This window comes from Bos javanicus, chromosome 15, assembly GCF_032452875.1.
Source record: "Bos javanicus breed banteng chromosome 15, ARS-OSU_banteng_1.0, whole genome shotgun sequence".
In the NCBI taxonomy this organism is placed as follows: Eukaryota; Metazoa; Chordata; class Mammalia; order Artiodactyla; family Bovidae; genus Bos; species Bos javanicus.
The window spans coordinates 1,529,774-1,556,199 of record NC_083882.1 but is presented as its reverse complement, the minus strand read 5'-3'; the positions used below and the strand labels follow the sequence as shown (position 1 = coordinate 1,556,199).

The 26,426-nt window shown below is 40.4% G+C and overlaps 1 protein-coding gene across 2 annotated transcripts; it reads right to left on the bottom strand.

Annotated features, from left to right (window-relative positions):
- Positions 1–217: 217 nt before the first annotated feature.
- On the bottom strand, positions 218–26,426 carry ANKRD49 (ankyrin repeat domain 49). Of its 2 annotated transcripts, none has more exons than XM_061440051.1 (3): positions 26,328–26,426; positions 10,847–11,197; positions 218–10,134 (listed from the first exon to the last, which is right to left on the bottom strand). In XM_061440051.1, the coding sequence occupies exons 2-3, from the start codon at positions 11,099–11,101 to the stop codon at positions 9,673–9,675; spliced, it is 717 nt and encodes a 238-aa protein (XP_061296035.1). In that variant the 5' UTR covers positions 11,102–11,197; positions 26,328–26,426; the 3' UTR covers positions 218–9,672. The 2 variants fall into 2 exon arrangements, with proteins under 2 accessions (XP_061296035.1, XP_061296036.1); XM_061440052.1 differs by lacking the exon at positions 26,328–26,426 and adding an exon at positions 26,231–26,302.

The window sequence follows — 26,426 nt, the reverse complement described above, 5'->3', positions numbered from 1 at the left end:
CTCCTAAGAATAGTAATTTTTTATATACTCAAACACTACTGTAAACTGACTACATAAAAATAATCTTAAAGAAAATGGAAAAGAAAGAAAACTGAATTTTTGTTATGGTTATTTGATAAACTAACTGGTGATACTGAGATAGTAACACTCATGTGAAAAGCGGTAATGTTTGAACAAACTTTTCTGTAAACAGTTCAAAGAAAATAAACTCAATGTGCACCAAAGGATATCTTCTTTAATCAGCTTTACAAAGATCAAAGGTGGTAGAATCACAAAGACATGCTTGAAACTTATCTCCATCTCTCACTAACTGCATGACAATTTACTGAACCTCCATAAGCCCACTTTCCTGTATATACAATGGCATCCTATCTCTGAGAGTTACTGTGAGGCTCACATGAAGCAATGTATGTGAGTCCTACAGCACAGCCTGCACACAGTTAAAGTCATTATTATCACAGCGACTCAGTGTAGCACGACTGGATATACAGAAACTTTCATAAAGAAGACCATTTGAGGTTATTCTACTTGTGCATTACATTGAAAACGATTAGGTAAGGCTGATAATACACAGAAGAACTGTACAAAAAAGATCTTCACGACCCAGATAATCACGATGGTGTGATCACTCACCTAGAGCCAGACTTCCAGGAATGTGAAGTCAAGTGGGCCTCAGGAAGCATCACTATGAACAAAGCTAGTGGAGGTGATGGAATTCCAGTTGAGCTATTTCAAATCCTGAAAGATGATGCTGTGAAAGTGCTGCACTCAATATGCCAGCAAATTTGGGAAACTCAGCAGTGGCCACAGGACTAGAAAAGGTCAGTTTTCATTCCAATCCCAAAGAAAGGCAATGCCAAAGAATGCTCAAACTACGGCACAATTGCACTCATCTCACACGCTAGTAAAGTCATGCTCAAAATTCTCCAAGCCAGGCTTCAGCAATACGTGAACCATGAACTTCCAGATGTTCCAGCTGGTTTTAGAAAAGGCAGAGGAACCAGAGACCAAATTGCCAACATCTGCTGGATCATTGAAAAAGGAAGAGAGTTCCAGAAAAAACATCTATTTCTGCTTTTTTGACTATGCCAAAGCCTTTGACTGTGTGGATCACAATAAACTGTGGAAAACTCTGAAAGTGATGGGAATACCAGACCACCTGATCTTCCTCTTGAGAAATTTGTATGCAGGTCAGGAAGCAACAGTTAGAACTGGACATGGAACAACAGACTGGTTTCAAATAGGAAAAGGAGTACGTCAAGGCTGTATATTGTCACCCTGCTTATTTAACTTATATGCAGAGTACATCATGAGAAACGCTGGGCTGGAAGAAGCACAAGCTGGAATCAAGATTGCCCGGAGAAATACCAATAACCTCAGATATGCAGATGACACCACGCTTATGGCAGAAAGTGAAGAGGAACTAAAAAGCCTCTTGATGAAAGTGAAAGAGGAGAGTGAAAAAGTTGGCTTAAAAGTCAACATTCAGAAAACGAAGATCGTGGCATCTGGTCCCATCACTTCATGGCAAATAGATGGGGAAACAGTGGAAACAGTGTCAGACTTTATTTTTTGGGGTTCCAAAATCACTGCAGATGGTGACTGCAGCCATGAAATTAAAAGATGCTTACTCCTTGGAAGGAAAGTTATGACCAACCTAGATAGCATATTCAAAAGCAGAGACATTACTTTGCCAACAAAGGTTCGTCTAGTCAAGGCTATGGTTTTTCCTGTGGTCGTGTATGGATGTGAGAGTTGGACTGTGAAGAAAGCTGAGCGCCGAATTGATGCCTTTGAACTGTGGTATTGGAGAAGACTCTTGAGAGTCCCTTGGACTGCAAGGAGATCCAACCAGTCCATTCTGAAGGACATCAGCCCTGGGATTTCTTTGGAAGGACTGATGCTAAAGCTGAAACTCCAGTACTTTGGCCACCTCATGCGAAGAGTTGACTCATTGGAAAAGACTCTGATGCTGGGACGGATTGGGGGCAGCAGGAGAAGGGGATGACAGAGGATGAGATGGCTGGATGGCATCACTGACTCGATGGACGTGAGTCTGAGTGAACTCCGGGAGTTGGCAATGGACAGGGAGGCCTGGCATGCTGCGATTCGTGGGGTCACAAAGAGTCAGACACGACTGAGCGACTGAACTGAACTGAACTGAGAGACACCTGATTTTTTAATAAAGGCAGACTCACATTTTCATTTGGTTTTTATTGCTAAAAATTGCCTTAAGACAGCTGTGTCTGAAAAAGGAATGCCAATGACCACTCGAGTAAGTGCTTATGAACGAACATTTATTCTTCAGTGTTGTTCTCCTAACTTCCAAGCACTGTCTAGCAGAGACAAAATGCTGAACATGTTATAATAGAAAGGGAAACAAGAAAACAAATTAGGTAGTAGTTTGCTTTTAGATTTCATAAGCCATTTCTTTCATTAAACACAGTTTCGGGCCTACAAATTTCTGCTTTTCTGAGATCCACTGGCAGATGGGGCTATGTCATTCAATTCATGGTGAGGACTATTAGATGTTCCTGAGGCTTGATTGAATAATTAAAGTGATAAACCAAATATGAGTGCTTTTATTGCATTTGCTCAGCATTAATAAGACCCATCATGAAAAGGGAAAATGGTATCAATTTAGAACCACTCATTTGGTAAGTACCAGAAAGTTCCACATATGGAATGAGCAGTAAAGTATTCTGAGTTTCAAGGCTCTGGGTCCACAGTGCAAACAGATTTTCTCTTAGAATCTCATTTCCTTCAAGTCCTTATAATTAGCTGTAATTAGCTAGGTAATATGGAGTTGACCTTTAAACACAAGAACTGGGGTGCTGACCCTCTGTATAACTGAAAATTGAATTAGCTGCTGAAATTCTTTGCCTTTTCTTATTCCTTGAAGTTTTTTCTTCTGTTGGAGGCCTTGACATCTGGCAAGGGCCTTTGAAGACAGGAAGGCATTTTGCTTGGATTCTTGAAAGAAACTGTTTGTTGCATATCCTACTAAAGTCATGAGAAAGAACTATAGGAATATCAAGGAAGAACTTTGGGATCTTCAAGGATCCAAATACCTAAAATAGAAAGGGCATTCCTGCTTGAAATGTTTGGGAAAGGAAATACCTTTTCTATATTACATCTCATTTATTCCTCACAAAACTGTAACAAGATAGATACTATCTGCATATTACATGTGAGAAAACAGGTCATTTGCCAAAAGGCAATCATGATTTGGACACAGATTTATCTGGCTCAAAATTTCCTGCTCTTCCTCTTAGCCTTCTGCTTTGCCTCCAGGGAAAGTTTCAGGCATCTTGACCTGTGCTGAACAAAGTAGCCACTAGTCAAATGGGGTCATCTGAATTAAGATGTGCCACAAAATACACTAGAAGCAATGGCAGGTATTTTCTTGGGCAGAGGATGAGATGATTAGATAGCCTCACTGACTCAGTGGACACAAACTTAGGCAAACTCAGGGAGATAGTGGAGGACAGAGGAGCCTGGAATGCTGCAGTCCATGGGGTCACAAAAAGTCAGACATGACTTACTGACTGAGTAAAAACATAAAATACACATTGCATTTTGAAGATGTAATATAAAAAAAGTAAAATATCTCAATAATTTAAAAATATGTGTATCATACTGGAATGAGTGCTTTGGATGTATCAGGTTAGATGATGTAAATTATTAAAATTAATTTCACCCATTTTTTAATGCATCCACTAGAAAAAAAATTATCTATGTGGCTCACATTATGTTTTATGTAGTAGCAATGATTTTAATAATTTCCACTTAGGTTCCCAGACTGAAATTGCAGGATTTCCAAGGGAAACTTTTAGGAATTTAAAATATCAATATGCTACCTACACTCAATCCTTCTTAGTTTACTGTCTTATGAACTTAATAAACATGGATCTTTAATTCCCTCTAGAGAAAGCACTCTGTCTTACACAAGTTGAATGGTCATTCTATGAACTTACAGAAGGACCGGAGCATCCCATGGTAACTAATGAAGTAAGCCATTATCAATGATTTTGTGATCATGTTTGGTACCTCCCTGAGTCAAAGCAGTGCTGTAAATTCCTATGGTAGGGTGAAGATGGCACCTGTTTTTATCAGGAATGGAGAACTGATGCAATTTCATTTTGGTATGGGACATAGGTCTTAGACCAAGTTTTATTTCTCTGACATTTTTTTTTGCCCCCCTCTGGGCCTCTTTTGATCATGATCTTCTAGCATAGTGGTAAATGCAATAATGGATGCCAATGAAGAGAAACAAAAGGATGTTTTCACATCCATAGTATAAAAATGCTAAATCTTTTCACTGTTGTAAGCTATGAGCTAGAACAAATGTTTGGGACCTGGAGAAGCACATTTAAGATTTATAAAAGCAAAGTCAACTAATTTCATTGTGGGTCACTGTCCCTTGAACAATGACAAAGTTCCTCAAGCACATAGTTACAGTTAAGCCTTGTTATGCAAAACAGATTTTATTTTTTAAAAAGTTCTTGAGATAAACTATGTGAGACTAGTGAAAATTTTGTTTGGAAATGATTTAGTCTTCTTCAACTGGTAAACACAGCTAATACAGAGTTGACCCTTAAACACAAGGATTGGGGTACTGACCCTCTGCATAACCAAAAATCGAACTTTCTCATTGGAACTGTATCTGTGGTTCTGCATCTACAGATTTAACCAACTGCATAGGTTGTGTGCACATAGGCATGTGTGCTCAATTGTGCCCAACTCTTTGCCACCCCATGCACTGTAGTCTACCAGGCTCCTCTGTCTGTGGGATTTTCCAGGTAAGAACACTGGAGTGGGTTGGCATTTCCTTCTTCAGCATGGGTTGTGTAGTACTGCTTATGAATGGACCTGCACGATACAAATGTGTATTCAAGGGTCCACTGAGTAGTGAAAAGCATGATTAGAGCACATCTTCTGTGGACTGAGGAGTCAGAAAACACTAAGGAGAGTATCAAATCACTTTGTTGGGACTTCCTGGTGGTCCACTGGTTAAGACTGTGCACTTCCAATGTGAGGGGTGTGGGCTAGATCCCTGATTGGGGAACCAAGGCCCGCAGGCCATGAAGCATGGCCAAAAAGAAAAAAAAAAATCACTTTTGTTATATACCTGAAATACATATTTTATGTCAAGTATACTTCAATTAAAAAAGAAAAAATAATAATAAATAAAATTTAAAAACCACCATGGAAGGTATAAAGGAAGCAAATAATACAAGTTCCACCCTCAGGGATGCAAGGGATTTCTCTAATATGTAGAAATTTGCTCCCTAGGACTGGTTGAGTGATTGAAGACTGAAAAAAAGGGAGAAGTCATATCTCATTTTCTTAGAAATAAAGCAGCTCCTTTGGAGTCATACTCATAGGGAAAGCTTATATATATATATAAAATCATGAATGCAACTCATTTGCAAGTAAGAAAGGAGCCATAGGCTCTGTGACTTTCAGGTAATCAGGTAGCCTTGTTGAGCAGTCTAATGGGGTTCAGTTAAGTTCAGTCGCTCAGTTGTGTCCAACTCTTTGTGACCCCATGAATCGCAGCACGCCAGGCCTCCCTGTCCATCACTAACTCCCAGAGTTCACTCAGACTAACGTCCATCGAGTCAGTGATGCCATCCAGCCATCTCATCCTCTGTCGTCCCCTTCTCCTCCTGCCCCCAATCCCTCCCAGCATCAGAGTCTTTTCCAATGAGTCAACTCTTCGCATGAGGTGGCCAAAGAACTGGAGTTTCAGCTTTAGTATAATTCCTTCCAAAGAAATCCTAGGGCTGATGTCCTTCAGAATGGACTGGTTGGATCTCCTTGCAGTCCAAGGGACTCTCAAGAGTCTTCTCCAACACCACAGTTCAAAAGCATCAATTCTTCGGCGCTCAGCCTTCTTCAAAGTCCAACTCTCACATGCATACATGACCACTGGAAAAACCATAGCCTTGACTAGACGGACCTTTGTTGGCAAAGTAATGTCTCTGCTTTTGAATATGCTATCTAGGTTGGTCATAACTTTCCTTCCAAGGAGTAAGCATCTTTTAATTTCATGGCTACAGTCACCATCTGCAGTGATTTTGGAGCCCCCAAAAATAAAGTCTGACACTGTTTCCACTGTTTCCCCATCTATTTCCCATGAAGTGATGGGAACAGATACCACGATCTTCGTTTTCTGAATGTTGAGTTTTAAGCCAACTTTTTCACTCTCCTCTTTCACTTCATCAAGAGGCTTTTTAGTTCCTCTTCACTTTCTGCCACAAGGGTGGTGTCATCTGCATATCTGAGGTTATTGATATTTCTCCCAGCAATCTTGATTCCAGCTTGTGCTTCTTCCAGCCCAACGTTTCTCATGATGTACTCTGCATATAAGTTAAATAAGCAGGGTGACAATATAAAGCTTTGACGTACTCCTTTTCCTATTTGGAACCAGTCTGTTGTTCCATGTCCAGTTCTAACTGTTGCTTCCTAACCTGCATACAGGTTTCTCAAGAGGCAGGTTAGGTGCTCTGGTATTCCCATCTCTTTCAGAATTTTCCACAGTTTATTGTGATCCAGACAAAGGATTTGGCATAGTCAATAAAGCAGAAATAGATGTTTTTCTTGAACTCTCTTGCTTTTTCCATGATCCAGCGGATGTTGGCAATTTGGTCTCTGGTTCCTCTGCCTTTTCTAAAACCAGCTGGAACATCAGGAAGTTCACAGTTCACATATTGCTGAAGCCTGGCTTGGAGAATTTTGAGCATTACTTTACTAGTGTGTGAGATGAGTGCAATTGTGCGGTAGTTTGAACACTCTTTGGCATTGCCTTTCTTTGGGATTGGAATGAAAACTGACCTTTTCTAGTCCTGTGGCCACTGCTGAGTTTCCCAAATTTGCTGGCATATTGAGTGCAGCACTTTCACAGCATCATCTTTCAGGATTTGAAATAGCTCAACTGGAATTCCATCACCTCCACTAGCTTTGTTTGTAGTGATGCTTTCTAAGGCCCACTTGACTTCACACTCCAGGATGTCTGGCTCTAGGTGAGTGATCACACCATCGTGATTATCTGGGTCGTGAGATCTTTTTTGTACAGTTCTTCTGTGTATTCTTGCCATCTCTTCTTAATATCTTCTGCTTCTGTTAGGTCCATACCATTACTGTCCTTTATCGAGCCCATCTTTGCATGAAATTTTCCCTTGGTATCTCTAATTTTCTTGAAGAGATCTCTAGTCTTTCCCATTCTGTTGTTTTCCTCTATTTTTTTTTTTTTTTGCATTGATTGCTGAAGAAGGCTTTCTTATCTCTTTTTGCTATTCTTTGGAACTCTGCATTCAGATGCTTATATCTTTCCTTTTCTCCTTTGATTTTTGCTTCTTTTCACAGCTATTTGTAAGGCCTCCTCAGACAGCCATTTTACTTTTATGCATTTCTTTTCCATGGGGATGGTCTTGATCCCTCTCTCCTGTAGAATGTCATGAACCTCATTCCATAGTTCATCAGGCACTCTATCCATCAGATCTAGGCCCTTAAATCTATTTCTCACTTCCACTGTATAATCATAATGGATTTGATTTAGGTCATACCTGAATTTTCTAGTGGTTTTCCCTACTTTCTTCAATTTAAGTCTGAATTTGGCAATAAGGAGTTCATGATCTGAGCCACAGTCAGCTCATGGTCTTGTTTTTGCTGACTGTATAGAGCTTCTCCATCTTTGGCTGCAAATATAATCAATCTGATTTTGGTGTTGATCATCTGGTGATGTCCATGTATAGAGTCTTCTCTTGTGTTGTTGGAAGAGGGTGTTTGTTATGACCAGTGCATTTTCTTGGCAAAACTCTATTAGTCTTTGTCCTGCTTCATTCCGTCTAATGGGGGTAGTTGGGGTCTTATTCTACTGTCATTTCTATCAGCTATACCTTGTCATTTGGCATCACTACATTAGGTCAGATTAAACAGAAATAAACCTCTCACTTATCGCCAAAACCCTTATATCAAAGGTATTGATACCCTGAAATAGAGTTATGTCCTAGCCAGAGATCACAAAATAACCAAAGCTCTCCTAAGTGTTAAAATCACTGTCACAATGATTCAGTTCATATGTCATCTTTAAATTTTCTGAGATGATCCAATCTTCTTTTAACCTAAAAACTGCCACACATATTTGATTAAATAACGTTGTTACTTAGTTTAAGGTAATTGGGTCACATGGACTGGGTCAAAAGAGACAAATACTTTGGTGGACATTAAAAAAAATATAACCATAGAGGGAATTCCCTGGTGGTCTAGTGGTTAGGATTCTGAGCTTTCACTGCCAAGGATGCAGGATCAATCCCTGTTTGGGGAACTAAGATCCTGCAAGCCTCGCAGAACAGCCAAAAAGAAAAAAAGAAAATAAAAAACTATATATACATATATATATGTTTATATACACACATACACACATATAACCAAAGAAAAGGCCCATTAGTTCAGCTCCCTTTCCCCAGTGTGTCAGTTCTGGTGCTGAGAAGTTGAGAGATAACTCTTGTTTTAGTCACAGAAGGGTAAAGGAACAGGAAGCTGCTGCTGGAGAGATGGACAGAGTCAAAGCTAAACAAATGTATGCCGGATAGATAAGATACACACAGGTATAAGAATTATTTACGCTTTTTCTTGGTTGTTTAAAACCTTTATTTATTTTTTTTAGAATATTTATACTTACGCTTTTGTTGTTATCTACAACGTGGCTTTTATAAAATGCCTGAGCCACTTTGCAGTTCTTGCCCCAGTATAATCATCTTAGAATTCCTTTTCCCTTGTCACTTTGACTTTGTGTGGCTTCTATAAAATGAGGATCCTGGAAAAGAACCCTTCCTGTGACCCTGGAAGATGAGGTGAGCAGGGCCTGGCTCAGCAGGACCAGACAGGTAAAACTAGCTGGATGGCAAATAGGCTATGATCACCTGGACCAAGGTATAGTTGTGCGCATGTCTTAAGGGTTGTGATGACTCACCAGGAGAATAAGGATTATGTAGGTTGACCAGGGTGGGTGAGGTAGGAGGGTCCACAGGATTGTGTGGATTGTGGAAGGAGAGGCAGTATATAACATTCGTAGATTAAACATCTATGGTTCTATTAATAAAAAACAAAGATCTAGGTTTCTCAATTTTTTTTAAACTTATGAAGATTCAAGTCACTAATATGTTCATTCTTACGGTTTACAGTGAAAGCAAATGGCTATGGTGATGCAGAGAAGACAGCTGAACTGCACCAGTATATTTAAGATTTTTAAATAAAATTCTGAGTTACTTGACCTTATAAAAATACATGTTGATATACTAAATACTCCACAAAGCTCTAGGATGGGGGATATTGTAAATGTAAAAATACATTTCTCTTGGATCAGCACCAAAAATATCATTAGTTTTCTGTACAACCTCTGACAAGTTTTTCAATATAGACAAGTTAAAATGATTTGGTAAAAATCACAAACGTCATGGAAATCATTAAATATAAATCCAAACAACTTTCAAATACATTTTGACATCAAGGTCAGGCAATTCACTTGGAGGGATAGTGTCGTGAGTACCACTGAATTACTGTCCTAAGACTTTTGATGTCAACTTTGTACAATGGGGATATTTCACATCTCACACAAAGCAGGCACTCAGACTTAGAAACTTAAGAAAATTATTAGAACCATTATTAAGACTGAGGTGAACAATTTGTGCAGCCTTCCACAATTTCAAAGAGGTAGTGATAGATACCGGTCCTCCTGGCGATGTCAAATGCTGTTTCCTCCAGGCTGTTCTTCAGACCTGGCTTGATGTAGCGGTTCATCAGGAGGAGCTCTAGGGTGTCTTTGCTGTCTCTGTTCCCAGCAGCAAGGTGTAGGGGGGTCAGGAGGCCTTTCGTTTGGGCGTTGACATCTGCATCATGCTGCAGTAAGAAAGAAGCCACTCTGGCATTATTCCACTTACAGGCACTGTGCAGGGGTGTCCAGCCATCCACGGTCACCGCATGGACATCCGCCCCGTGTGCAATCAGCTCCCGGACCACGTCTAAGTGTCCATTGTAGGCTGCTCGGTGGAGCGGTGTGTACTTGTCTTCATCTTGAGTGTTCACGTGGGTAGCCCTTTCTGAAAGCAGTCTCTGCACTGTGGTCAGCTGAGAATAAAACAGGAGATCTTTCACAAACCCAACATGAAACAAAACAGTAAACAACATGAAACAGTCTAGTGGTGTTAGATTTAATTAAGTTAAATGAAAACTTCCTTGTTAGTAGATGACTGTAAAATAAACTTAAGATTTCTTGTGGGGAGGAGGACAACCGATTTAACAATGAACAAGTCAGTGTTAATTATAAATTCTTTTGGCTTTTTTTTCCCTCATAAACTTAATTTTATGAACGTGATTCTCTGAAAACCAATCCATACGTTTACTCCTAGTCCAATTAAGGCTTACTGCACTAAAGCTACAGTTAGATGAAAAATACAGGCTAGAATCATGTTTGATATGTTATGTTTCATTTGCGAAGAAAACATAATAAGGGGACATTATGTTCTGATCTTTCAGTAGTAGGATTATCACACCAATATGCATGATGTATAAAACTTTTTTTGTGTGTGTGTGTATAAAACTTTAAAACATAAACTTTTATCAGTAGAAAACAATGCTAAAAAGGAAATCTAGAGATTAAGAAGCTCAATTCCTTCTAACTAAAATAACCTCAGACACCTGCTTTCATGAAGTGATTTTTTTTCAGTTTGGTCTGAGGAAAAAGTAAGCTTCAGGGACAGGTCCTCTGGCTTCCAATCTAGTAGTTTTTCGACTAAACTAAGGTTTCTTTTCTAACCATTCTTTTCTTTTTTTTTTTTACCCGATTTTTTTCAGCAGCCCAAAGAAGCAATTTGCTTGGATCTTTTTCCATTTTTTTTTCTTGCAGTTGATACCACTCTTCAGTTTTTTCATCTTGCTCTTCATCGTCATCAGAATTCCCTATCCAGAGACTTTGGGTACCAGTGGGAATAAGGTGTCCATGTGTTTCCAACAGTTCAAGTTGGTTGAAGTGTTCAGAAAAGTCCAAGGAGTTCTCTGGGTCTGGTTTTTCATCATTTACTTTTTCTTTTTCCATTTTTACTACTATTTTAAATATAAATCATTTAAAACACCAGGCTATAAATAATCTCTCCAGAGATGATTATGTCTGCTTTATTTTATTCATCAAGATCTGAAAACACAAACACAAAAATTAGGAACAAACCAGTAATTGAGGCTTTATTAATAGCATAAATAAGTCTTGCAAACATACACAAATATACTCTGTCTAAACTTTTTGGTGTTTATTAATACTCTTTACATTCATCAAATATTGGAGCTGACAGATTTCAGTTATCTTTATTTTTAATGGCCTAATACTCATTTTTTTATTGTTTTCCTCTAAGTCAGTAGTTATGACTCTGACTTATTTTGAATCTACTGGTTTAGATACTATGTTATATTACACTAACAGTTGATTAATGCTTGAAGTTTTTAAATTATAACTAATACAATAAAATGAGAACATTCACCATTTTTGTAAACTAGACACATAGATGCTATAGAAAAGAAGCAAAAATTTGTATTTCCTAAAAACTACTTCCAAGAATCAGAGATTCTTAGAGATGGAATAGTCCCCAGAGAACACATGTCCCAATCTCTCATCAATGCAGGTATCTTTACCATGACATCTATAATAATCATCCTCTTTCTACTTAAACAATTTCTGGCTGAGGAAAATTCATGGCTTTAAAAAGTAGTCCTATTCACTGACAGACAACTATTGTTCTTAGTTGGGTTCTTGTTGTGAAACAGGATTTTGGCTGTCATTCACTCCTTCATTCAACAAAGATGAAAAAAAACCTGGCATGTGCTAGTCTCTTGGTGTTATGTGCTTGTGCTTAGTGGCTCAATCATGCCCAACTCTTTGCGACCCCCTGAACTGTAGCTTTGGAAGGAAAGTTATGACCAACCTAGATAGCATATTAAAGAGCAGAGACACTACTTTGCCAACAAAGGTCCGTCTAGTCAAGGCTATGGTTTTTCCAGTAGTCATGTATGGATGTGAGAGTTGGACTGTGAAGAAAGCTGAGCACCAAAGAATTGATGCTTTTGAACTGTGGTGTTGGAGAAGACTCTTGAGAGTCCCATGGACTGCAAGGAGATCCAACCAATCCATTCTAAAGGAGATCAGTCCTGGGTGTTCTTTGAAAGGAATGATGCTAAAACTGAAACCCCAGTACTTTGGCCACCTCACACAAAGAGTTGACTCATTGGAAAAGACTCTGATGCTGGGAGGGATTGGGGGCAGGAGGAGAAGGGGACGACAGAGGATGAGATGGCTGGATGGCATCACTGACTCGATGGACGTTAGTCTGAGTGAACTCTGGGATTTGGTGATGGACAGGGAGGCCTGGCGTGCTGCAATTCATAGGGTTGCAAAGAGTTGGACACGACTGAGCGACTGAACTGAACTGAACTATAGCCTGGCAGGCTCCTCTGTTTAAGGGATTTCCCAGGCTAGAAATCCCTGGAGTGGGTTGCCATTTTCTTCTCCAGGGGATCTTTCTGATGCAGTGATCAAACCTGCTTCTCTTTTGTCTCCTACATTGGCAGGCAGGTTTTTTTTTTGTTTTTTTTTTTTTTACCACTGCACCACTTCAGAAGCCCGCCAGTCTCTAGGTACTGGGATTCAATAATGAACAAGATCCATGTCTTAACCTCATGAAGTTTATCATCTAGTCAGGAAGACTGGCAAAAACAGCATTAAGTACTATGATAAGACTGTAACCAGATACAATGAATATACAGGAAGACCGTAATTAACCCAGTCTTATGGGATTACTGAGGGCCTCCCTGATAGCTCAGTGGTAAAGAATTTGTCTGCCAACACAGGAGACATAGGTTCAACCTCTGGGTTGGGAAGATGCCCTGGAGAAGAAAATGGCAACACATTCCAGTATTCTTGCCTGGAGCATCCCATGGACAGAGAAGCCTGGTGGGCCACAGTCCATGGGTTTGCAGAGTTGGACACAACTTAGTGACTAAAATACCACCACCAAGGGATTACAGAAGGCTTCCTGAAGGAAATGATATTTATTCTGCTAGGTTGCCATAATAATTTATAAACAATATAAGCTTAAAGAGTTATGCAGGAGGGCAGTCCCAAGATGGAGGAGGAATAGGATAGGAAGAGCACCTTCTCCCCCACAAATTTATCAAAAGATCATTTGAATGCTGAACAACCTCCACAAAACAATTTCTCAATGCTGGCGGAGGACACCAGGCACCCAGAAAGGCAACCCATTCTCTTCAAAAGGAGGTAGGAAAAAATATAAAAGACAAAAAGAGAGACAAAAGAGTTAGGGACGGAGACCCATCCTAGGGAGGGAGTCATGAAGGAGAAGTTTTCAAACACCAGGAAACCCCCCCAACAGCGGGTCTATGGGGAGTTTTAGAATCTCAGAGGGCAAGATAACCAGGAAGAAAAAAAAAAAAAAACCAAAAACCCACAGAATAGGTGCCTAACCACAACTCCCAGCAGAGAAGTAGCCCAGATTCTCGACCGGAGGCTGGAAAGGGAGGCGCGGGCTGCATGCTTAAGGTAAGGACCAGGCCTGAATGCTCTGAGGACAATCTGAGGGAGCTAATGTGAGACAGTAGCCCAAACTGTGGGATAGCCAGAGAGAGAGAGAGAGAAAAAAAAAACACTTTCCTGTGAAATGTTCCAACTTAATGTGCAGCCTGGCCCACTCACAGAGCAAAGGATTGAGTAATCACCAAAGGAGAGCTAGCCAGCTGCATACAGTTCCCTTCCCGCCAGAGGCAGAGAGGCAGGCAGGCAACGGCCAGAGCCAGAAGGCAAGGGGCTGCTCCAATCTCGGCCTCAGAGACCAGCATCCTGCACCGAACTGAGCAGGCCCCCAATTGCTAACCATGTCTCCTGGGATCCTGAATGGTTGACATCTGCCAGGAGGGTCATAGCCTGAGATCAGCTTCCCAGAGGAGACACATGGCACACCCAAGACCAGAGAGGTGATTCAGATGCATGGCCCACTGGGGACAGTGTGCTCGCCAAGCACCTGGTCGCCTGAGCTGCTCAGACCTGGGAAGGGCACAAAACACATGCCCAACAGAGTCTGTGCCCTTGTGGAGTACCCGAGAACCTGAACCCGAGGGGCTTAGACCTGGAAAGTGCATGAAACCCAGGGCCCGCTTTGGACAGTGCCCTGCAGAGCACCCTGCAGCCTGAGCAGTGTAGAACCAGAAAGAACATGCTGTGAGCTTGGGCAAACCCAGTGTGGTCCATACATTGTGAGCACTCCCCACACATGCCAGTGATATTTGTTTGCAGGGTTCCTCCCTCCCCAAAACACAACTGAACAAGTGAGCATAAATAAGTGACCACATTTGCCCCCTTGTGTCAGGGCAGAAATTAAACACTGAAGAGACTTTCAAACAGAGGAAGCCAAAATAAAGAAGAGGGACCCGCTCCGGAAGTGACACATGCAACAGATTAAAACCCTGTAGTTAACACTGACTAAACATTAGATAGCATATTGAAAAGCAGAGACATTACTTTGCTAACAAAGGTCCATCTAGTCAAGGCTATGGTTTTTCCAGTGGTCATGTATGGATGTGAGAGTTGGACTGTGAAGAAAGCTGAGTGCCGAAGAATTGATGCTTTTGAAGTGTGGTGTTGGAGAAGACTCTTGAGAGTCCCTTGGACTGCAAGGAGATCCAAGAAGTCCATTCTAAAGGAGATCAGCCCTGGGTGTTCTTTGGAAGGAACGATGCTAAAGCTGTAACTCCAGTACTCTGGCCACCTCATGCGAAGAGTTGACTCATTGGAAAAGACTCTGATGCTGGGAGGGATTGGGGGCAGGAGGAAAAGGGGATGACAGAGGATGAGATGGTTGGATGGCATCACGGACTCGATGGACGTGAGTTTGAGTGAACTCCGGGAGTTGGTGATGGACAGGGAGGCCTGGTGTGCTGCAATTCATCGGGTCGCAAAGAGTCGGACACGACTGAGCAACTGAACTGAACTGAAGCATTAGAGGGGGCCTATAGACCTTGAGAACAAGTACAAGCTGGAACAAGGAACTATCTGAAACTGAACTCACACCACACTGCCCACAACAGCTCCAGAGAAATTCCTAAATATATTTTATACGATCACTTTTTAATTTTTTTTAAGTTCTTTACTACTTTAATTTTCACTTTTATAACCTACTATTACCTTGCAAAAAAAAGATCCTATTGTAAAAGCAAATTTCATATATATATTTTTTATAATTTTTGTGATTCCTTTTTTTTATTTTTAATATTATATTTTTTAGAGTCTAACCTCTAGTCTATATTTTTAATCTTTGCTTCTTGGTATTTTTTTTTTAATTAATTTTGTACCTTTAAGAATCTAATCTTCAGTATCCATGTTCACTTAGGGTTGTGATTACTGGCTTGAATGCTCTCTCCCGTTTTGACTCCCCCTCTTCTCGTCCTGGTCAGTTCTATCTCCTTCCTCCTTTTCTCTTCTCTTCTCTATGGAACTCCGTAAACTTCTCTGAGTGTTCCAGACTGTGTAGAGCACTTAGGGAATTGATTGCTGGCTAGACTGCTCTCTCCCCTTTTGACTCCCCTCTTCTCCTCCTGGTCACCTCTATCTCCCTCCTCCCTCTTCTCTTCTCTATGTAACTCTGTGTACCTCTCTGGGTGTCCCTTACTGTGGAGAATCTTTTCACCATTAACCTTAATGTTTTATCATCAGTGCTGTATGGATGGAGAAGTCTTGAGGCTACTGTAAGAATAAGACTGAAAGCCAGAGGCAGGAGGCTTAACTCCAAAACACGAGAACATCAGAAAACCTCTGATTCCAGGGACCATTAACAGACAAGAGCTCATCAAAAGCCTCCATACCTACACTGAAACCAAAAACCACCCAAGAGTCAACAAGTTCCAGAGCAAGACATATCATGCTAATTCTCCAGCAACGCAGGAACACAGCCCTGGGCATTAAAAGACAGACCACCCAAAGTCACACCAAACCCACAGACACCCCAAAACTCACTACTGTACATTTCATTGCACTCCAGATAGAAGACATTCAGCTTCACCCACCAGAACAGACATAAGCTCCCCTAACCAGAAAACCTTGACAAGCCACTAGTACAACCCCACCCACAGGGAGCAGGGTCCACAATAAAGAGGACCCACAAACTTCCAGCCTACAGAAGACACTCCAAATACAGCAATCTAAACAAAATGAAAAGGCAGATAAATATTTAGCAGGTAAAGGAACATAATAAGCATCCACTAAACCAAAAAAAAAAAAAAAAGGAGAAGATAGGGAGTCTACCTGAAAAAGAATTCAGAATAATGTTAGTCAAGATGCTCCAAAATCTTGAAAACAAACTTTTGAAACTAAAATAAATAGACTAGAGACCAGGATTGAGAAGATGCAAGAAATGTTTAACAAGGACCTAGAAGAAATAAAGAAGAGTCAATCAATAATGAATAATGCAATAACTGAGACCAAAAGCATTCTGGAGGGAACCAACAGTAGAATAACTGAGGCAGAAGACAGGATAAGTGAGGTGGAAGATAGAATGGTTGAAATAAATGAAGCAGAGAAGAAAACAGAAAACAGAATTAAAGAAATAAGGACAACCTCAGAGGCCTCTGGAACAATGTTAAACACCCCAACATTCGAATCATAGGAATTCCGGAAGAAGACGACAAAAAGAAAGGGCGTGAGACAATACTTGAGGAGGTAACAGTTGAAAAATCCCTAAGATGGGGAAGGAAATATTCACTCAAGTCCAAGAAACCCAGAGAGTTCCAAACAGGATAAACCCAAGGCGAAACACCGCAAGACACATTTAATCAAACTAACAAAGATCAAACACAAAGAACAAATATTAAAAGCAGCAAGGGAAAAGCAACAAATAACACACAATGGGATCCCAATAAAGATAACAGCTGATCTTTCAACAGAAACTCTCCAGGCCAGAAGGGAATGGCAGGACATACTTCAAGTGATGAAAGAGAAAAACCTACAGCCCAGATATCTATACCCAGCAAGGATCTCATTCAAACATGAAGGCGAAATCAAAAGCTTTACAGACAGGCAACAGCTGAGAGAATTCAGCACCACCAAACCTGCTCTTCAATAGATGTAAAGGATCTTCTCTAGACAGGAAACACAGAAAAGGTGTATAAACTCTACCCAAAACAACAAAGTAAATGGCAACAGGATCATACTTATCAATAATTATTTTAAACATAAATGGGTTGAATGCCCCAACCAATAGACGAGGACTGGCTGAATGGATACAAAAATAAGACCCCTATATATGCTGTCTACAAGAGACCCACTTCAAAACAGGGGACACATACAGAATGAAAGTGAGAGGCTGGAAAAAGATATTTCATGCAAATGGAAACCAAAATAAAGCAGGAGCAGCAATCTCATATCAGATGAAACAGTCTTTGAAATAAAAGCCATGAAAAGAGACAAAGAAGGACACTACATAATGATCAAAGGATCAATCCAAGAAGAAGATATAAAAATTATAAATATATAGGCACCAAACATAGGAGAACCTCAATACAAAAGGCAAATGCTAACAGGTATAGAAGGGTAAATTAACAGTAACACAACAATAGTGGAAGGCTTTAATACCCCACTAACACCTATGGATAGATCAACCAAAAGAAAATTAGCAAGGAAACATAAACTTTAAATAATACAATGGAGCAGTTAGCCCCAATTAATATAGGGCATTTCACCCCAAAACAATGAATTTCACCTTTTTCTCAAGTGCATACAGAACATTGTCTGGGATAGATCATATCCTGGGCCATAAATCTAGCCTTAGTAAATTCAAAAAACCTGAAATCATTTCAAGCATCTTTTCTGATCACAATGCGGTAAGATTAGATGTCAACTCCAGGAAAAAAACTATAAAAATACAAACATATGGATGCTAAATAACATGCTGCTGAATAACCAACAAATCATGGAAGAAATGAAAAAGGAAATCAAAATCTTCACAGAAACAAATGAAAATGAAAACATGACAACCCAAAACCTATGGGATTCAGTAAAAGCAGTGTTCATTGGAAGGACTGATGTTGAAGTTGAAACTCCAATCCTTTGGTCACCTGATGCAAAGAGCTGACTCATCTGAAAAGACCCTGACGCTGGGAAAGGTTGAAGGTGAGAGGGGACAGGGACGACAGAGGATGAGATGGTTGGATGGCATCACCGACTCAACGGACATGAGTTTGAGCAAGCTTCCAAAGTTGGGATGGACGGGGAGGCCTGGCATGCTGCAGTCCACGTGGTCACAAAGAGTCAGACATGACTGAGTGACTAAACTGAAATGAACTGAACTGAAAAGCAGTGTAAAGGGGAAGGTTCATAGCACTGAAAACATAGTCAAGAAACAAGAGAAAAGTCAAATAAATAACTTTACACCTAAAGCAACTAGAAAAAGAAGAAATGAAGAACCCCAGGGTTAGTAGAAGGAAAGAAATCACAAAAATTAGGGCAGAAATAAATGAAAAAGAAAAAAAGGAGACTATAACAAAAATCCCACTCTGGTACTCTTGCCTGGAAAATTCCATGGATGGAGGAGCCTGGTAGGCTGCAGTCCATGGGGTTGCTAGGAGTCAGACACAACTGAGCGACTTCACTTTCATGCACTGGAGAAGGAAATGGCAACCCACTCCAGTGTTCTTGCCTAGAGAATCTCAGGGACGGGGAGCCTGGTGGGCTGCCGTCTATAGGGTCGCAGAGTTGGACATGACTGAAGTGACTTAGCAGCAGCAGCATAGCAAAAATCAACAAAACTAAAAGCTGGTTCTTTGAGAAGATAAGTAAAATAGACAAACCATTAGCCAGACTAAGCAAGTAAAAAAGGGAGAAGAATCAAATCAACAAAATTAGAACTGAAAATGGAGAAATCACAACAGACAACACAGATATACAAAGGATCATAAGAGACTACTATCATGGCAACCCACTCCAGTACTCTTGCCTGGAAAATCCCATGGACGGAGAAGCTTGGTAGGCTGCAGTCCATGGGGTCTCAAAGAATCGGACATGACTGAGCGACTTCACTTTCACTTTTCACTTTCATGCATTGGAGAAGGAAATGGCAACCCACTCCAGTGTTCTTGCCTGGAGAATCCTAGGGACGGTGGAGCCTGGTGGGCTGCTGTCTATGGGGTTGCACAGAGTCGGACACGACTGAAGGGACTTAGCAACAGCATCAGTAACTATATGACAATGAATAGGACAACTTGAAAGAAATGGATGAATTTTTAGAAAAGTATTACCTTCCAAAACTGAACCAGAAAGAAATAGAAAATCTTAACAGACCCATCACAAGCACAGAAATGGAAACTATAATAAAAAATCTTCCAAAAAACAAAAGCACAGGTGAATACTACTAAAAATTTAGAGAAAAGCTAACACCTATCCTATTCAAACTCTTCCAGAAAATTGCAGAGGAAGGTAATCTCCCAAACACATTCTATGAGCCCACCATCACCCTAATACCAAAACCAGAAAAAGATGACACAAAAAAAGAAAACTATAGGCCAATATCACTGATAAACATAGATGCAAAAATCCTCAACAAATTTCTAGCAAACAGAATCCAACAACATATTTAAAAGATCATACATCATGACCAAGTGGGCTTTATCCCAGGGATACAAGGATTCTTCAATATTTGCAAATCACTCAATGTGATATACCACATTAACAAATTGAAGGATAAAAATAATATGATTATCTCAATAGATGCAGAGAAAGCCTTTGACAAAATTCAACAACCATTTATGATAAAGACTCTCCAGAAAACAGGCATAGAAGGAACATACCTCAACATAATAAAAGCCATATATGATCAACGCATAGCAAACATTATCCTCAATGGTGAAATATTGAAAGCATTTTCCCTAAAGTCAGGAACCAGATAAGGGTGCCCACTCTCACCACTACTATTCAACATAGTTTTGGAAGTTTTAGCCACAGCAATCAGAGAAAAAAAGAAATAAAAGAATACAGTTTGGAAAAGAAGTAAAACTCTCACTGTTTGCAAATGACATGATCCTCTACATAGAAAACTCTAAGACACCACCAGAAAATTATACTAGAGCTAATCAATGAATATTGTAAAGTTGCAGGATATAAAATTAATACATGAAATCCCTTGAATATACACTAATAATGATAAAATAGAGAAATTAAGGAAACAATTCCATTCACCATTGCAACGAAAAGAATAAAATACACAGGACTATATCTACCTAAAGAAACAAAAGACCTATATATAGAAAACTATAAAACACATGTGAAAGAAATCAAAGAGGACACTAACAGATGGAGAAATATACCATGTTCATGGATCGGAAAAATCAATATACTGAAAATGAGTATACTACCCAAAGCAATCTATAGATTCAATGCAATCCCTATGAAGCTACCAATGGTATTTTTCACAGAGCTAGAACAAATAATATCACAAATTGTATCGAAATACAAAAAACCTCTAATAGCCAAAAGAATCTTGAGAACGAAGGAAGAATAGAACTGGAGGACTCAACCTGCCTGTCTTCAGACTATACTACAAAGCTACAGTCATTAAGACAGTATGGTACTGGCACAAAGACAGAAATATAGATCAATGGAACAAAATGGAAAGCTCAGAGATAAATCCATGCACCTATGGACAGCTTATCTTTGGAAAAGGAGGAAAAAATATTAATGGAGAAAAGACAATCTCTTTAGTGGTGCTGGAAAAACTGGTCAACCACCTGTAAAAGAATGAAACTAGAACACTCTTAACACCATACACAAAAATAAACTCAAAATGGATTAAAGATCTAAATGTAAGGCCAGAAACTATAAAACTCCTAGTGGAAAACATAGGCAAAACACTCTCTAACATAAATAACAGCAAGATTCTCTATGACCCACCTCCCATAAACTTAAAAGCTTTTGAACAGCGAAGGAAACTATAAGCAAAGTGAAAAGACAGGCTTCAGAATGGGAGAAAATAATAGCAAATGAATCAACTGACAAAGAATTAATCTCAAAAATACAGAAACAGCTCATGAAGCTCAATACCAGAAAAATAAATGACCCAATCAAAAACTGGGCCAAAGAACTAAACAGACACTTCTCCAAAGAAGACATACAGGTGGCTAAGAAACACATGAAAAAATGCCCAAAACCATTCATTATCAGAGAAACACAGATCAAAACCACAATGAGGTACCATCTCACCCTGGTCTGAATGGCTGGTATCAAAAAGTCCACAAATAATAAATGCTGGAAAGGGTGTGGAGAAAAGGGAATCCTTTTACACTGCTGGTGGGAATGAAAACTAGTACAGCCACTATGCAGAACAGTGTGGAGATTCCTTCAAAAACAGAAAATAGAATTGCCATACAACCCAGCAATCCCACTGCTGGGCATACATACCGAGGAAACCAGAAGTGAGAGAGACATGTGTATCCTAATGTTCATCGCAGCACTGTTTACAATAGCCAGGTCAGGGAAGCAACCTAGATGTCCATTGGCAGACGAATGGATAAGAAAGTTGTGGCACATATACATAATAGGATATTACTCAGCCATTAAAAAGAATGCATTTGAATCAGTTCTAATGAGGTGGACGAAACTGGAGCCTATTATACAGAGTGAAGTAAGCCAGAAAGAAAAACACCAATACAGTATATTAACACATATATACATCGAATTTAGAAAGATGGTAACAATGACCCCATATGCGAGATAGCAAAAGAGACACAGAGGTAAAGAACAGACTAATGGACTCTGTGGGAGAAGGCGAGGGTGGGATGATTTGAGAGAATAACATTAAAATATGTATATTACCATATGTGAAATAGAAGACCAGTCCAAGTTCGAGGCATGAAACAGGGCACTCAAAGCTGGTGCACTGGGACAACCCAAAGGGATGGGATGGGGAGAGAGGTGGGACGGGGGTTTGGGATTGGGGAACACATGTACACCTGTGGCTGATTCATGTCAATGTATGGCAAAAACTACCACAATATTGTAATTAGCCTCCAATTAAAATGAATTCATTTATTATAAAAAAGTTGTACAGCATATCAAAGTTTAACACCACTTAAAGAAAATGAGTATAATAGATATTTTAAAAATATCTCTCAGCTTCCTAATTATATTTGTTGAAACCTTTTTAGTCATTTAAGACTCTTCCCAGAAGTTGCCTCTCTCTTAAGTCTTTGTTGAGGCTGCATATTAGATCTCTCTCTCTAGTTTCTCCTGTTTCTTGGTGATACATACTGTCTTATCACTAACTTTATTCTTGTTTTAGCCTCTAAAGAGATTGTTAGCTTAATAATAGGGACTATATTTAACTTACATTTATGTCCGACTTAGATACACAGGCATTAAAACATTTGCATAATTAACATGATTAAAGTGCTATCACTTGATTTTGCTTGGAATGGATTCTGAGAAATCTTAGAGTTACTCATACTCCTAAGATACAGACTTCTTTCTACCTAATTTTCACGAGTTTTAATTGAATGCATCAATGCAAATGAATGCATCAATGCAAAGAAATATAGGAAAATAATAGAATGGGAAAGACGAGAGATTTCTTCAAGAAAATTAGAGATACCAAGGGAACATTTCATGCAAGTTTAGTTCAGTCGTTCAGTCATGTCCGACTCTTTGCAACCCCATGAACTGCAGCACGCCAGGCCTCCCTGTCCATCACCAACTCCCGGAGTCCAACCAAATCCATGTCCATCGAGTTGGTGATGCCATCCAGCCATCTCATCCTCTGTTGTCCCCTTCTCCTCCTGCCCTCAATCTTTCTCAGCATCAGGGTCTTTTTAAATGAGTCAGTTCTTCGCATCAGGTGGCCAAAGGACTGGAGTCTCAGTTTCAACATCAGTCCTTCCAATGAACACTCAGGATGGATCTCCTTTAGGATGGACTGGTTGGATCTCCTTGCAGTCCACGGGACTCTCAAGAATCTTGTCCAACACCACAGTTCAAAAGCATCAACTCTTCCATGTTGATCTTTCTTTGTAGTCCAATACATGACCAGTGGAAAAAGATGCAAAGATGGGCTCAGTAAAGGATAGAAATGGTAAGGACCTAACAGAAGCAGAAGATATTAAGAAGAGGTGGCAAGAATACACAGAACTGTACAAAAATGATCTTCACGACCCAGATAATCATGATGGTGTGATCACTCACCTAGAGCCAGACATCCTGGAATGTGAAGTCCAGTGGGCCTTAGAAAGCATCACTATGAACAAAGCTAGTGAAGGTGATGGAATTCTAATTGAGCCATTTCAAATCCTAAAAGATGATGCTGTGAAAGTGCTACACTCAATGTCAGCAAATTTGGAAAACTCAGCAGCGACCACAGGACTGGAAAAGATCAGTTTTCATTGCAATCCCAAAGAAAGGCAATGCCAAAGAATGCTCAAACTACCATTCAATTGCACTCATCTCACAGGCTAGTAAAGTAATGCTCAAAATTCTCCAAGCCAGGCTTCAGCAATATGTGAACCGTGAACTCCCAGATGTTCCAGCTGGTTTTAGAAAAGGCAGAGGAACCAGAGAACAAATTGCCAACATCTGCTGGATCATGGAAAAAAGCAAGAGAGTTCCAGAAAAATATCTATTTCTGCTTTATTGACTATGCCAAAGCCTTTGACTGTGTGGATCACAATAAACTGTGGAAAATTCTGAAAGAGATGGGAATACCAGACCACCTGATCTGCCTCTTGAGAAACCTGTATGCAGGTTCAGGAAGCAAGTTAGAACTGGACATGGAACAACAGACTGGTTCCAAATAGGAAAAGGAGTACGTCAAGGCTGTATATTGTCACCCTGCTTATTTAACTTATATGCAGAGTACATCCTGAGAAACACTGGGCTGGATGAAGCACAAGCTGGGATCAAGATTGCCGGGAGAAATATGAATAACCTCAAGATATGCAGATGACACCGCCCTTATGGCAGAAAGTGAAGAACTAAAGAGCCTCTTGATGAATGTGAAAGAGGAGACTGAAGAAGCTTGCTTTAAGCTCAACATTTAGAAAACTAAGATCATGGCATCTGGTCCCATCACTTCATGGGAAATAGATAGGGAAACAGTGGAAACCGTGGCTGACTTTATTTTGGGGGGCTCCAAAATCATTGCAGATGGTGATTGCAGCCATGAAATTAAAAGACGCTTACTCCTTGGGAGAAAAGCTATGACCAATCTAGATAGCATATTAAGAAGCAGAGACATTACTTTGCCAATAAAGATCCGTCTGGTCAAGGTTATGGTTTTTCCAGTGGTCATGTACAGATGTGAGAGTTGGACTATAAGGAATGCTGAGCACAGAAGCATTGATGCTTTTGAACTGTGGTGTTGGACAAGACTCTTGAGAGTCCCTTGGATTGCAAGGAGATCCAACCAGTCCATCCTAAAGGAGATCAGTCCTGGATGTTCATTGGAAGGACTGATATTGAAGCTGAAACTCCAATCCTTTGGCCACCTGATGCGAAGAGCTGACTCATTGGAAAAGACCCTGATGCTAAGAAAGATGGAGGGTGGCAGGAGACGGGGACGACAGAGGATGAGATGGTTAGATGGCATCACTGACTCAATGGACATGAGTTTTGGTAAACTCCGGGAGTTGGTGATGGACAGGGAGGCCTGGCATGCTGCGGTTCATGGGGTTGCAAAGAGATGGACACGACTGAGCAACTGAACTGAACAGAACTGAGTGCATCACTATATTTTAATACTACTGCTAAGAGCATTAAAGTCAAGTTTAAATCTATCACTCATGACCAATACCTTCTCTGGACCTGTTACTTTGTAGCACAATGCAGTGTTTGCTGCTGAGTCATGGCCAACTCTTTGTGACCCCATTGACTGTAGCCCACAAGACACCTCTGTCCGTGGAATTCTCCAGGCAAGAACACTGGAATGGGTTGCCTTTCCCTTCTCCTGGGGATCTTTCCCATGCGAGGATAGTACCTGGGTCTCCTGCATGGCTGGCAGATTCTTTACCATGAGTCAAGAAGGAAGACCCTATGCACAAAAAAGGACTGCACTAAAGAATTTTCAAAGATAGTTCAGTTTTTCAGATCAATCAGGAGACCCTATCAGAAAGGTTTTTATATTCTAATATTTTCACTTTTTTCTCAAGCTATTCTCTGAAGCTTACAATGCAATATACATCTATTCATTAAACAATAAATACCAGTAAATAATGTAAAGTTCACATATTAATTACAGCATCCATAGTAACATTATTGGGGCATCCCCTGGTGGCTCAGCAGTAAAGAATCCATCTGAAATGCAGGAGACTCAGGAGAGGTGGGCTCGATCCCTGGGTCAGATCTCCTGGAGGAGGGCATGGCAAATCCACTCCAGTATTCTTGCCTAAAGAATATCATAGATTGAGGAGCTTGGCAAGCCATAGTCACAAGAGTCGAACAGGACTTAAGCTAGAGTGTAAGTACAGCACAGCAACATTATAGCACAGATCTTGTGCCCCTCCTCTCCTTTTTATAAAAACTCTTTTAAAATTTTGAATTTACTGTTCCAGGTAAAATAAATTACATACAAAAATTTCTTAATTTAATTTAAAAAGTCAAACTCTGGTGCATCTCCCTGATTCAAGATTTAAACAGTCGATCAAGATTTCTACTTGATGATATTGCAACAGGAGGAACTAGGTTATGTTTTTTAAAGATCACATTCCACAAAGTATGTCAACTCTTACTAAACAGCTCAGTGACAGGTGGAGCGATAAGCCCCATTAGACAGGCGAAGGCGCTCAAATTTATAAAGATTAAAACAACTTTCAATGGAACTAAAGGCCCAGATTTTCTAATTCAAAAGTTTCACATTATTATTATTTTTTTAATGCATTGTCAGCACAAAGCAATACAGATGTGCTGAACCTGGGGTCCACGGAGACAATAAGGAGACGCAGGGAAAGGCTTGTAAACTAGAAGTCGAATGTTCACTCTGAGGAGGGCAGTGAGAGAAGGCCACCAGCCGCGACCCCGGCACTGGCCGGTCACTTCACAGGCCCCGGAGGCGCGTCTGCGGCCTTCCAAACCGCTAAGCCCGAAGAAACTGCTCCAGCCCTACCGAAGACCAAACTTCGCGGCCGGGTTTGCAGAGCTCACCAGGGGTCCACAGGGGCCCGCCCCTTTCGGTTCACGCGCTCAAAGGTGGCGCCAAGCGAGCAGGAAGTGTGACCCCAGACGAGAAAGAACTACCCACCTCATAGTCGGAAAAGCGCCGCCAGGAACCTCGCTTCCGGGTTCCATCTCGGCTACTCAGGATTGGCTCCTGTACGAGGGCGGGGCCTCGCTGCAACTT

Bases quoted from the DNA above. Each gene is read 5' to 3' on its own strand.
- ANKRD49 (XM_061440051.1), bottom strand. From the start codon at position 11,101: ATGGAAAAAGAAAAAGTAAATGATGAAAAACCAGACCCAGAGAACTCC. The intron at 10,135-10,846 runs GTAAAAAAAAAA...TTTTATTCTCAG, and splicing joins GGGCTGCTGAAAAAAATCGG to CTGACCACAGTGCAGAGACT.